Source organism: Ranitomeya variabilis, chromosome 3, assembly GCF_051348905.1.
Source record: "Ranitomeya variabilis isolate aRanVar5 chromosome 3, aRanVar5.hap1, whole genome shotgun sequence".
NCBI lineage: Eukaryota > Metazoa > Chordata > Amphibia > Anura > Dendrobatidae > Ranitomeya > Ranitomeya variabilis.
In genome coordinates, this window is record NC_135234.1 from 99252716 (window position 1) to 99266315 (window position 13600).

The window sequence follows — 13600 nt, forward strand, 5'->3', positions numbered from 1 at the left end:
ACTGAAACAAGCAGTGGGCTGACCAGAGGGAGAAGGCAGGCAACTGTTACGCAGGACACCGACACTCCTGAATTTCTCTAAAGATTTAGGTGTCCCCCAGTCCGGGACTTTTTTTTTTTTTTTTTAAAGAGTTTTGAGACAAAACAAAAACGGTCAGGCCAAGATCAGAAGGTGCCTGACCAGTAAGAGCCTAACTACTACCGGCATGATCAGGCACATGTCATCGAGGCACCCGACTCCGAACGCATGGGTCCACGATTGGTGTCACCACTGCCTCTCCCCCTGTGTTAGGTGCTTCCTAATCCCCTGTCCATGACACTGGCATAGATGCCTCCCACCCTGCACCTGTCCTTACACTTTATGATGCACCATCATCAGGCACTTCCAAATCCTTGTCCTAGGCATAGAGTATAGCTGTCCCTACCCAGGTCTTGGAATGAAAGAGAAACTTTCCAGCCACCCACAGGACCAAATGCTAAACGGGCACATTTCTAGACTGCTTGCTATGGATATTATGCAGTTTAGGCTGGTTGACAAGGAAGATTTCTACTGACTCGTGGTGGCAGACGTCCCTCGGTACTTGGTTCCCAGCTGCCAATTTTTCTCAGAGTGTGGCGTCCCCGCTTTGTAGCATCACGTTCCAGGAACATCACCCGTGTCCTTACCAACGCGATTAATGGGATTGTCCACTTAACGACCAAAACGTGGACAAGCGTTTGTGGCTGGGGATGCTAAGGCACACTGGATGAATATTGTGGAGGCCGGGCCCAGAGTTTCACCATGGTATGACACATATGCTCCAGACACCGAAGATTGATGGCCCTACTTCTATCAGTGTTTCCTCCACCTCATACATCAGTTCTTGCCCTGCCTCTTGCTCCTCCATCTCCAATGTGTTCTCAGAGCAAGTCGTCCACATCAGCCGGAAGCTCAGCAGCACTGCCTCAGCGAAGAGGCAACAGGATCTGCTGATGCCAATTTGTCTAGGAGACAAACCGCACACCTTGGCAGAGTTACTTAAAGGTATAACAGGAGACAGATCTGTGTTTTTTTTTGCCACTGAACCTCCAACCAGGCATGGTCGTGTGTGATAATGGGCATAACCTGGTGACAGCTGTGAAACTTGGCAAGCTTACACACATATCATGAATGGCACATTTGCTCAACGGTTTCTGAAAACATACCCAGATGTGCCAGAGCTTCTGGTCAAGGTACGCCCATTTCCGCTAGTTGGTTACAGCTGCCGCCACGCTGTCAGTTAAACAGTCACTGCTCACAATTAAACATGAAGCTATGCATGCCAACTAGGTAGAGATGGAGGAAAACATGAGACTGAGAGATACTACCCAGACCAGCGTCATCTCAACTGCTTAGTGGATTGGGTAACAATGAGGAGGTGGAGGTCATCATGGTGGAGACAGGGAAATGGTGGCTGTAGGGAGCTTGGCACATATCACTGACTTTATGCACCGCTGCCTTTCCCGTGACCCTCACGTTATATTTAACTTGCCCCCCAGAATAAAAAAGGAGAAATAAAAATAATGTACTAGTTGATCACCCTTCTAGACACACGTTACTTTACATCTCTCCTTCCTGAGGTGGAGGTCTCATAAAATGGTGGTATACCAGAAGGCTGTTGTGGGAAAATATGTTGAAAAAATTCCCATGAGACAACGCTAGCGGCAGGGGGCAAGCTTCCTCCTTGTCCAATCAAGGAGGAGAGGCAAGGAAGCCTGGGCCAATTTCATGACATCATCCCACTGCCCAGGGCCTGACTGCCATGTATTTTTGACAAGGAGGGAAAAGTTTTTAAAGATGGTCAAGCAATACCTGGCCAACCAAACCAACGTACTCCTTAATTCCTCAGCGCCCTTTAACTATTGGATCTTAAAGCTGGACACCTGGCATGAGCTGTTCCTCTGTACCTTGGACGTGTTTTGCTGCCCTGCCGCCAGCGTCTTGTCTGGTTTTTAGTGCCGCTGGGGGAGGCGCGGGTGCACAGGGGGTGGGAGGGCGGCGGACACATAGATCTTTATTTTAAACACTATTATTCATATTTTCTCTGCAGCAAACGCTGCTGCAGGGAACATATGAATCGCGGCTTCAGCACGATGCAGGGTACCACACGCGTGGGTACCACACGCTCCGTGTGGTACCCACTCGCCATACGGGCGGCACACGTGTGCCGCACGTATGGCCTACGTGAGTTCCCAGGGACACGGATAACTCCGGTACCGATTTATTCCGGTACCGGAATTATCTGGACGTGTGGGACAGCCCTAATACAGGGTGTATCAGTACGTATTCCACAACATTTTGCTTCCTTCATAAAATTACACTGAAATATCCATTTAAAAAAAATAAAATATTCAACATTATTTTTTTTAATCCTTTTTAAATTTTGCCTTATAAATAAGTCATTAAACAGGAAAGAATGTTTAACATTTTTTTCCCCGTAAACTCAAATTTCTCGTCAATTTTGAATGTATTGTCGGTTCTTAACCCCTTCATGACCTTGGGATTTTCCGATTTTCCGTGTTCGTTTTTTGCTCCCCTCCTTCCCAGAGCCATAACTTTTTTATTTTTCTGTCAATATGGCCATGTGAGGGCTTATTTTTTGCGAAACAAGTTGTACTTTTGAACAACATCATTGGTTTTAGCATGTCGTGTACTGGAAAACGGAAAAAAAATTCCAAGTGCGGTGAAATTGCAAAAAAAGTGCAGTCCCACACTTGTTTTTTGTTTGGCTTTTTTGCTAGGTTCACTAAATGCTAAAACTGACCTGCCATTATGATTCTCTAGGTCATTACGATTTCATAGACACCTAACATGACTAGGTTCTTTTTTTATCTAAGTGGTGAAAAAAATTTCCAAACTTTGCAAAAAAAAAATTGCGCCATTTTCCGATACCCGTAGCGTCTCCATTTTTCATGATCTGGGGTCGGGTGAGGGCTTATTTTTTGCGTGCCGAGCTGTCGTTTTTAATGATACCATTTCGGTGCAGATACGTTCTTTTGATCGCCCGTTAATGCATTTTAATGCAATGTCGCGGCGACCAAAAAAAACGTAATGCTGGCGTTTCTAATTTTTTTCTTGCTACGCTGTTTAGCGATCAGGTTAATGCTTTTTTTTTTATTGATAGATCGTGCGATTATGAACGCGGCGATACCAAATGTGTAGGTTTGATTTTTTTTTTATTGATTTATTTTGAATGTGGCGAAAGGGGGGTGATTTAAACTTTTATATTTTTTTCACATTTTTTTTTACTTTTTTTTTTTCACTTTTGCCATGCTTCAATAGCCTCCATAGGAGGCTAGAAGCTGGCACAACGCGATCGGCTCTGCTACATAGCAGCGATCACCAAATCGCTGCTATGCAGCAGAAATGCAGGTGTGCTATGAGCATCGACCACAGGGTGGCGCTCACAGCTACCGGGGATCAGTAACTAGAGAGGTCTCAAGGACCTCTATGGTTACTCTGCAGAAGCATCGCCGACCTCCGATCATGTGACGGGGGTCAGCGATGCACTAATTTCTGGCCGCCTGGCCGGAAGCGCCGGTTAAATGCCGCTGTCTGCGTTTGACAGCGGCATTTAACTAGTTAATAGCGGCGGGTGAATCGCAATTTCACCCGCCGCTATTGCGGGCACATGTCAGCTGTTCAAAACAGCTGACATGTCCCGGCTTTGATGCGGGCTCACCGCCGGAGCCCTGCATCAAAGAGGGGGATCTGACCTCGGACGTACTATCCCGTCCGAGATCAGAAAGGGGTTAAAGTGGAGCAAAAGTGTGACACCTTTGTTCTCAGCAGTGATCTGGAAGTCAGAAATGCTTCCAGGAGTCGTCCCCATCTTGTTCTCCTTCCATTCAGTACTTTTTCCATCCATTTCAACATTTTCCCTGCCCCCCAGACCTCCTTGTAGGGTCTGCCAGAAAAATGCTTGGATTTCGCATTGACTACGATTATACTCAAAACGAGCATCCGAGCATTTTAGTGCTCGCTCATCTCTAGTTACAAGTCATGGAAAATGCTAACACCAATTTCTTTTTTGCTACTGAAATTGAAAAATAGTCCACACATATCTGGTACCATCATAATCGTACTGAAATGGAGACTCATGCTGTAAGGTCATTTCTGCTGCACAATTATCACTGTAAAAATAAAATCCAAAAAAAAGTGCGTGAATTGCATTTTTCACCATTTCAAGCACTTGAAACTTTCTGCCATTTTGCTTACTTTGTATAGTGTGTGTTGACAGTATAAAAAAAAAAAAAAAAAAAAAGTGATGGCGATTTGAAAAAGGGGAGGAAAAAATTTCAATCCAATGAACTGTAATTTTGGGAGGAAGTTGACAGCAAGTTATTTAGTCTACTACACATCAAAGAGCAAATGAAGCATTACACAGTGCGCATGCCCAAATTAATGAGATTGAAAGGGTGTTTTACTAGAATGATGTTGATGACTTATCCTTAGGAACCCCAGACCTGTGGGGGTAACTTCACCAGCCATTATCAGCTTTGGATGCAAAGCAAAATATCCCGGGTCCATGAAGCGCTCAGTGGCCACCGACAGAGACTGCAGATCAGTTCTTATTGAAATGAATGTGAAGCTGATCTGCAATATCCAGGTGCTTATCAGTTGCCGGAGCAGTGGTTAGCACCACAACCCTTTACATCTGGCTACCATCAGAGCTCAAATTGATTAGTTGCTTGGTGTTAGACCCCCACTATTCTGATAACCTATCCTAAAGATAGGTGAGCATAACTAACGGTTAGTGGCCTCTGCATAATAATGCCAATCAGTTTCAAATTAATTTTAATAGCAGTTGAACTGTAGTACCTAGCAGAGACCATTGAACAGCTGATGGAGCTGATCGGGTACCAGGTATCGGACCCCCACATATCTGATATTGATTACCTATCCCAGGTGAGGTCATCGATATCACAATAGTGAAACAACCCTTTAATAAATTGGTTGTCACTAGTGATGAGCGAGAGTGCTCGGATAACACCTTATCCAAGAATGCTCGCACATCACTTGTTGCCACATCTTCATGAGGGAATAAAGCTGTTTGTAGGGTTCCAATGACAGACCTATATTAACGCCTTTAAGATGTAAAATTCCTGTATCTGTAATAAAGGCAGCTAGTGCTATTGTATAGGTGGAAAACAGGCAGGAAGCAGGTTAAAGAAAACTCTATACGTAGCTCTGAAATACAAAGAATAATATATGCAGTAAAAACCCACTAGATGATTATGTAGCACAACTGGTCAAGCAATCATGGACGCCACTGTTCTTTCTACTGTATGTTCCATGCAGCTCACATTCTAGTTTTCCTCAGATCCAGTCCTCGTAGAACGTCAAGTGCATGTTCTGAGACTTCCCTATAGTACAGAGAAACAATCACCTGGCCCTATCTGTACACCAGTATAGAAAGAATCTCACCTTCTTTATCGGTCAGCACCTCCATGCGGCCACTGAACATTGCCTTGAGCATAGTGTCATGTCTCGTGAGGACCTGCACTGTGGTGTAGTACAAGGATCCACCCACGTTCAACCGAACATATTTGTTTCCAAGGCAGCCCCCTTTAAAGCTGTATGTTTTAGGTTTAGCCCCTGAAGCGGGGCACATTGCTGTCAGACAAGTGTCGCCAGACATCTCTCGTAAGTAGACGATGACTCTGCACACAGTGGGCTTCACGTGTGCCGCCGTGGTGGGAGGGTGCGTGAGGAACACACACCCTAGTAAGCAGGAAAGTGGAGCCTGCTAACTTATCCAAATTTCTGCAAAGAAAAAAAATAAAAGAAAGGCTGTTACCACAACTTGTGAAAATCTTGAAAAGAGGCTGTCCCAACTTAAGGGATAACTATGTGATGGCGAAGGTTCCCATGCAGCAGATGCACACCACGGTATATTATCAGCTGGGTATAAGGCTTACCTGCCATTGGAATCATGAGACTGATCAGAAGCCAACTGCACAGAATAGGAAAGGTCAATCTGACTAAAGGCCTGGGGGCAGTGTAAAAACAGAAAGATTTCTGCTTTTCAGATAGATTTTTTAATATTTTAACATAAGAACCTGATGTTCATAATGGGTCATTTTCTTAAAATTCCTGGTAATAGTATCTAATGCGTGAATAGGGACATATTTTTTTTCTATTTTCCCCCATCCCTTTATGAAGTTGTGGTTGTTAAAATGAATTTGTCACCAGATTTTTGCTACCTCATCTGAGAGCAGCATAATGTAGGAAAAGACCCTGAATCCAGCTATGTATCACTTACGGTAGTTTACTGGGTGCAGCAGTTGTGAGACAGGTTTTAGATGCAGCAGGATAGGAAAGGGTTCTTTAGGCTATGTGCACATGTTGCGGATTTTGCTGTGGATCCGCAGCTGCGGGTCTGCAGCAGCTTTCCATGCGTTTACAGTACAATGTAAACCTATGGAAACCGCAATCCGCAGTGCCCATGCTGCGGAAAAAACGCGCGGAAACGCTGCGGGTTACACTCCGCAGCATGTCAATTCTTTGTGCGGATTCCGCTGCGGTTTACACCTGCTCCTCTATAGGAATCCACAGGTGTAAAACCACAGGTGGAATCCGCACAAAGTCCACATAGAAACCGTGGTAATTCCGCGGTAAATCCGCAGGTAAAAAGCATGTCCTTTTACCTGCGGATTTCTAAAATCCGCTGCGGAAAAATCAGCAGAGCTCCAAAATACGTGTGCACATACCCTTACAGTTATTGCAGTCAGAATGTGGAATACCGATCACGGGAGATGGCAAAAACGGATTCCCTTTAAAAACTAAGGTCAGAACACTGGTCAGAGCATCTTCCGAGTTACATCTAGTCTCTGTGCTGTGTCTGGATGCTCCCTTTTCTCTGCAGGAAAACTGATGGAAAAGCAGAATTATCATTGGCGTTCATGGTCGGTGATCTAATTTCCTTTATGCTCCTGTAGGACGTACAGTACCTCGTGCTAAAATTGAGCTTTGGAAATAACAGAGCATATTATCCTTCATCCTGTTTCCGACAATTTTACGTGGATGAGTAAGAACACCACTGAGTAAAGCAGGCGATATCTCTGTAAGAAAAGCTTGCATGGCCAACAACCTGATCGACTCCATGCGAAGGAGATGTTACACTGTGTGAGGCCAATGGTGGTCACACCAGATACTAACTGGTTTTCTACCTCACCTCCCCACGGACCCACCTAATCCTGTAAAACAGCATATTTTACAGTGGCCTTTAATTATGGCCAGCCTAAGGCACACCTGTGCAATAATCCTGCTGATGGATTATCTTGGCAAACAAGAAGTGCTCACTAATAGACTTAGACAAATTTGTGAAAAACTATTTGAGAGAAAGCGTAATTTTGTGTAAAAAGAAAAAAAAGTCTTCGATCTTTGAGTTTAGCTCATGAAGGGAACAAGGAATGTATACATCAATAAACAACTTTATTTATACATTTGCAAAAAGTACGGTAAATAAAATAAAATGGATGCTTCATGTCAGACTAAAAAAATGCAACGAAAAAACTGAAAACCATTTCTAGGTTATATATACAGTTGCGGTAAACTAAGTGGTTGTATTGGTCACGTGCACATTAGGTGAAAGAATATGAAAATATATCTCTATAGATAGCAGTGACAACACCTATAGTGCCTTGCGAAAGTATTCACTCCCTGGAACTTTTCAACCTTTTCCCACATATCATGCTTCAAACAAAGATACCAAATGTAAATTTTTGGTAAAGAATCAACAAGTGGAACACAATTGTGAAGTTGAACGAAATTTATTGGTTATTTTAAATTTTTGTGGAAAATCAAATACTGAAAAGTGGGGCGTGCAATATTATTCGGCCCCTTAAGGGTATGTGTCCACGTTCAGGATTGCATCAGGATTTGGTCAAGATTTTATGCAGGTAAAATCCTGACCAAATCTGCACCTGAGGTCACCGGCGTTGTCCTTGCGTTGTTTCAGCACTGTAAGGACATGCTGCGTTCTTAAGAGACGCGCCGCATGTCCGTTTCCACGCGTCTGCCACATGCGTCTTTTAATGCATAGTGGAGATGGGATTTCTTGAAATCCCCTCCACTATGCTGTAACATCTGGACGCTGCGTGTTTGATGCTGCGGCTGTATGCAGCGTCAAAAACGCAGCGTTTCCTGAACGTGGAAACATACCCTTACTTTCAGTGCAGCAAACTCACTCCAGAAGTTGTCCTAAATGCCTAATGATGATAAATATTATCCACCTGTGTGTCATCAAGTCTCCGTATAAATCACCTGCTCTGTGATAGTCTCAGGGTTCTGTTTGAAGCACAGAGAGCATCATGAAGACCAAGGAACACAACAGGCAGGTCTGTGATACTGTTGTGGAGTAGTTTAAAACTGGATTTGGATACAAAATGATTTCCAAAACTTTAAACACCCCGAGGAGCACTGTGCAAGCGATGATATTGAAATGGAAGGAGTATCATACCACTGCAAATCTAGCATGACCCGGCCGTCCCTCTAAACTTTCATCTGAAACAAGGAGAAGACTGATCAGAGATTCAGCCAAGAGGCCCATGATCACTCTGGATGAACTGCAGAGATCTACAGCTGAGGTGGGACAGTCTGTCCATAGAACAACAATCAGTCGTACACTGCGCAAATCTGTCCTTTATGGAAGAGTGGCAAGAAGAAAGCCATTTCTCAAAGATATCCATAAAAAGCGTCATTTAAAGTTTGGAACATGCCACCTGGGAGACACACCAAACATGTGGAAGAAGATGCTCTGGTCAGATGAATCCAAAATCAAACTTTTTGGCAACAATGCCAAACAATATGTTTGGCGTAAAGGCAACACAGCTCATCACCCTGAACACACCATCCCCACTGTCAAACATGGTGGTGGCAGCATCATGGTTTGGGCCTGCTTTTCTTCAGCCGGGACAGGGAAGATGGTTAAAATTGATGGGAAGATGGATGGAGCCAAATACAGGACCAATCTTGAAGAAAACCTGTTGGAGTCTGCAAAAGACCTGAGACTGGGACGGAGATTTGTCTTCCAACAAGACAATGATCCCAAACAAAGCAAAATCTACAATGGAATGGTTCACAAATAAAAGTATCCAGGTGATAGAATGGCCAGGTCAAAGTCCAGACCTCAATCCAATCGAGAATCTGTGGAAAGAGCTGAAAACTGCTGTTCACAAACAATCTCCATCAAAGCTCACTGAGCTCGAGCTGTTTGCCAAGGAAGAATGGGCAAGAACTTCAGTCTCTCATTGTACAAAACTGATAGAGACATACCCCAAGCAACTTGCAGCTGTAATCGCAGCAAAAGTATTAAGTTAAAGGGGCCGAATAATATTGCACGACCCACTTTTCAGTTTTTGAATTTCCACAAAAATTTAAAATAACCAATACATTTCGTTTAACTTCACAATTGTGTTCCAATTGTTGTTGATTCTTTACCAAAAATTTACATTTGGTATCTATGAAGTATGATATGTGGGAAAAGGTTGAAAAGTTCCAGGGGGCTGAATACTTTCGCAAGGCACTGTAAGAATAGTGATACAAGACAAAGTGCCTTTCATTACATTCAGTTAAAGGTGCATGTGACCAAACAATTAATTAACAGGAGGCTACGAGTTATATTTAGGTAGAGGCATAATTATACTCAAATTCATGTAAACAAATAGAACTAACAAGATAGTCATAAAGTGCCTGTGTATATAGAAAAAATGTCTAATAGTTTAAATCAATAGCCAATAAAGTGCAATATATACCTCAATTCACACATATAGCATACTGATAGTAGGTATACGCTGCAGATAGAGACCACATTGGATAAAGTGCATAATATGTTGAAATTACCTGGGTTGCCAGCCAAGTTAAAGCAAATGATTGATGCATCTCCCACAGCAACGCGCGTTTTGACAATTCTTCTTCCAGGGGCGTGCTCACATGGGGAGGCTCATGGTTATTTAATACGCCTGTGGACCAATCTAAGGCTGCCTATGCTGACACGTGATGTCAATGTGAAGCGGAGGCTAATCCCCACGGTGACCAAACCCACCCCATCAAGGCCATGTTCACTATGACGATTAGTGCAGGGAATCCTCGTCACCACGGCAAGGGACCTCCCACTTCCGGCTGTGCATTCCACCCGGCCGAGGCGGAAGTCAACGCTACCATCTGGAGCCAGGAGCAGGATCGTCCAGCATAATGCCAGTGGCACATGTGCGCAGCCCAGCCACCAATGAAGTGGAGGAGTAGTAATCTAGATGGAGTTCAGTCTCTATTGATGACATGTGATTGCTGAAAATAGTGATAGAATATGCAAAAAAAGCAAAAGGAAGACCAATGATCGAGTATATGGGACACATCTAAGTATATTAGGAAAAGGAAAGGACACAGGCGATTACATAAGGTGGTGGTGCGTTTTTTTAGTCTGACATGAGATATCCGTTTTATTTTATTTACTTTTTCCAAATGTATATATAAAATCTTGTTTATTGTTGCATACATTTCTTGTTCCCTGTTCCTTGGGTTCTGATAAGTATATCAGTGTAATTTCAGCCTACTGGTTCAGATCTCTACAACAGTCACAGTCTCTCATGCGGCCCCTCGGGAAAATAAATTGGCCACCCCTTGGTATACATAATACTAAATCTCACTATTTATGAGAGGGAAGGGAAAACTATCATAACGGTGTATCAGAACTTGTTTTCATCAGAAACCCTCTTTATCACTTATCCACAGGACAGGTGATCAGTGGTATCCCAACAGCAGAATGGGACACCTAGGCTATGTTCACACGTTGCATTTTTTATGCGTTTTTTGATGTGTTTTTAATACAAGTTTTAGCTGCGTTTTACAGTACCAGCAAAGTATGAGAATTCAGAAATATCATGCACACAGCTTGGTTTTTTTGTCTTCAGTATTTTGTGCAAAACCTCGGGTTTTGCACATTGCAGCATGCCACTTCTTTCCGCATTTTTCACCCATTGAAATCAATGGGTGGAGCACAAAACACTGAAAAAATGCAGGTATTGGTTTTTGCTGCATTTTTTGTCTCACATTATGAATAGTGATGAGCGAATATACTCGTTACTCGAGATTTCTCGAGCATGCTCGGGGGGGGTCCTTAGAGTATTTTTTAGTGCTCGAATTTAGTTCTCCTCACCGCAGCTGAATGATTTACATCTGATAGCCAGCTTCATTACATGTGGGGGTTGCCTGGTGGCTAGGGAATCCCCCACATGTAATCAAGCTGGCTAACAGATGTAAATCATTCAGCTGCGGCAAGAAAAACTAAATCTCCGAGCACTAAAAAAATACTCGAAGGACCCCCCGAGCGTGCTCGAGAAATCTCGAGTAACGAGTATATTCGCTCATCACTAATTATGAAGTAGAATCAGAGAAATGGATCATGGAAAAACCGCAGCAAAAAACGCAACATGTGAAGATAGCCTTATCCCTTTTAGAACGGAGCAGCAGTACACATGCTCAGTCTGAGCTCCATTCTCCATTCTTGCCCTATGGGGCTGCTGAGCGCTGTGCTTTTTTCATTGAAAAGTAACAGAGCAGTGTTCGGGCATCCAACCAGCTGCTCCAATTTGTAACAGGAACAGAATTTCCCAGTTTTGCCAATCGGTGCAGGTCCCAGCGCTCACACTCACTGATCAGCAAGTTATCACCTGTTATATAGTTAGGTGATAACTTGTTTTCGTTGCACAACCTCTTTATAGGGACTGTCAGCACAGAATGACTATTCAAAGCAAGCACAGGCACTCAGTGCATCATGGAGGCTCACATTTAAGTACTCCTCCCCATATACTTGTTTTTCTTTTCTCTATCTCTGCCTTCACTCTATTTTGATTGACAGATCTGACTTTATAGAACCATAGATGGAAAACAACTAGATAGGAAGATGCACTTAAATGTTTGGCCGCACCAAGGGTGCATTGAGCGCCTGTGATTGCTTTGAACATTCATTCTGTGCGGACAGAGTTCCTTAAAGGCCGGAGTCACACTACAGCGAGATACGACTGAGTCTCGCAGGTTAAAACCAAGCTCTGGCACCGGCACTCCGGATCGGAGCTTGGGGCCACACAGCAATACATGGAGCCGCACACTCTGCTCCGGAGTGCCAATGCCAGAGCTTGGTTTTAACCTGCGAGACTCGGCCGTATCTCACGTATGTGTGATCCCGGCCTAAGGCCCACAAACATATTAGATAGTCAGCCCTACAGCCGTTTGGCCAACAGCTCTCTCCTGACTATCACAAACACAGGAGCGCTTCGCCAAACATTGTGCTCTCTATTAGAGAGCAGATGTCAGGGTACTCTAGGCGGCAGAAGAAGAGGATCAACAATTGGAATTCTAACATGCTGGAGCCTTCCCTTTCCTCACAAAAAATGGAAGGAAAATCGCGAGGCCCCAATACACATCAGATTGTGGCTGAACCTGGCAGCTTTAGCCTGGAAGCATTAGGCCATGTTCACACTTTGCGGGTTTTACCGCGGATCTGCGGCGATTTTGATGCTGCGGGTCCGCAGCAGTTTCCATAGCGTTTACATTTACATGTAAACCCTATTGAAACCGCAATCTGCTGTGCACATGCTGCGGGAAAAACCGCGCAGAAACGCAGCGGTTTACATTCCGCAGCATGTCACTTCTTTGTGCAGAATCGCTGCGATTCTGCACCCATAGGAATGCATTGATCCGCTAACTTCCCGCATGGGGCTGTGCCCACGATGCGGGAAGTAAGCTGATAATGTGCAGATGGTACCCGGGGTGGAGGAGAGGAGACTCTCCTCCAGGCCCTGGGAACCATATTAGTGTAAATAAAAAAAAGAATAAAAAATAATGATATACTCACCTCTCAGCGCTGCACGCGGCCGTCCGGTCGCAGGGTTGCTGTGCGAGCAGGACCTGCGGTGACGTCGCGGTCACATGACCGTGACGTCGCGGTCACATGACCGTGACGTCACGAAGGTCCTTCTCGCACAGCATCTTTGGAACCGGACCGCCGCGTGCAGCGCCGAGGAGATCGGGACGTCAGAGGGTGAGTATATAACAATTTTTTATTATTTTTAACATTACTATTGATGCTGCATATTGCTGCATATGCAGCATCAATAGTATAGGAGTAAACCCGCAGCAGAAACCGCAAAACAAACCGCGATAAATCTGCAGGGATAACCGCAGCGGTTTTGCCCTGCAGATTTATCAAATCTGCTGCGGGAGAACCCGCAGAGGACCCCGCAAAGTGTGCACATGGCCTTAGAGTAACCAGTAGAACAGACAGTGCAGCAAGGATGGAGGTGCTGCAGGGAGGACGTCCATATTCACAATACTGCGTGCACAGAAATCACCAACCTCAATGCAGCAGCGCCGATCTCGTCACGTCTGTAGTGAGGCGGCTAGAATGGAGTTGCTGCAGTGAGTTCCATTACTTCTGGGGAGAAAGTTACACAATATTACAGCCCCGATTCATGAACACTGACCGGCATTTTGTGTGGCAGCCTTAATGAAGGGTCAGCTGGTTGCGCAGGGTTTTTTTTTTTTGCAATAAATAAAATTAGCATTTCTATCATCGCTTTTC

General features: G+C 44.3%; 1 protein-coding gene across 3 annotated transcripts in view; it reads right to left on the reverse strand.

Moving 5' to 3' along the window:
• TNFAIP1 (TNF alpha induced protein 1) overlaps window positions 1-13600 on the reverse strand; it is a 42690-nt gene that overhangs the window by 26923 nt on the left and 2167 nt on the right. Inside the window, exons 2-3 of one of the 3 annotated variants that reach the window (XM_077294417.1) lie at window positions 13375-13453; window positions 5446-5784 (exon numbers count right to left, since the gene is read on the reverse strand). In XM_077294417.1, the coding sequence (XP_077150532.1) occupies window positions 5446-5659 (214 nt within the window). In that variant the 5' untranslated portion in view covers window positions 5660-5784; window positions 13375-13453. The remainder of the gene's footprint in view (window positions 1-5445; window positions 5785-13374; window positions 13454-13600) is intronic. The other 2 variants (XM_077294415.1, XM_077294416.1) reach the window with 2 other exon arrangements.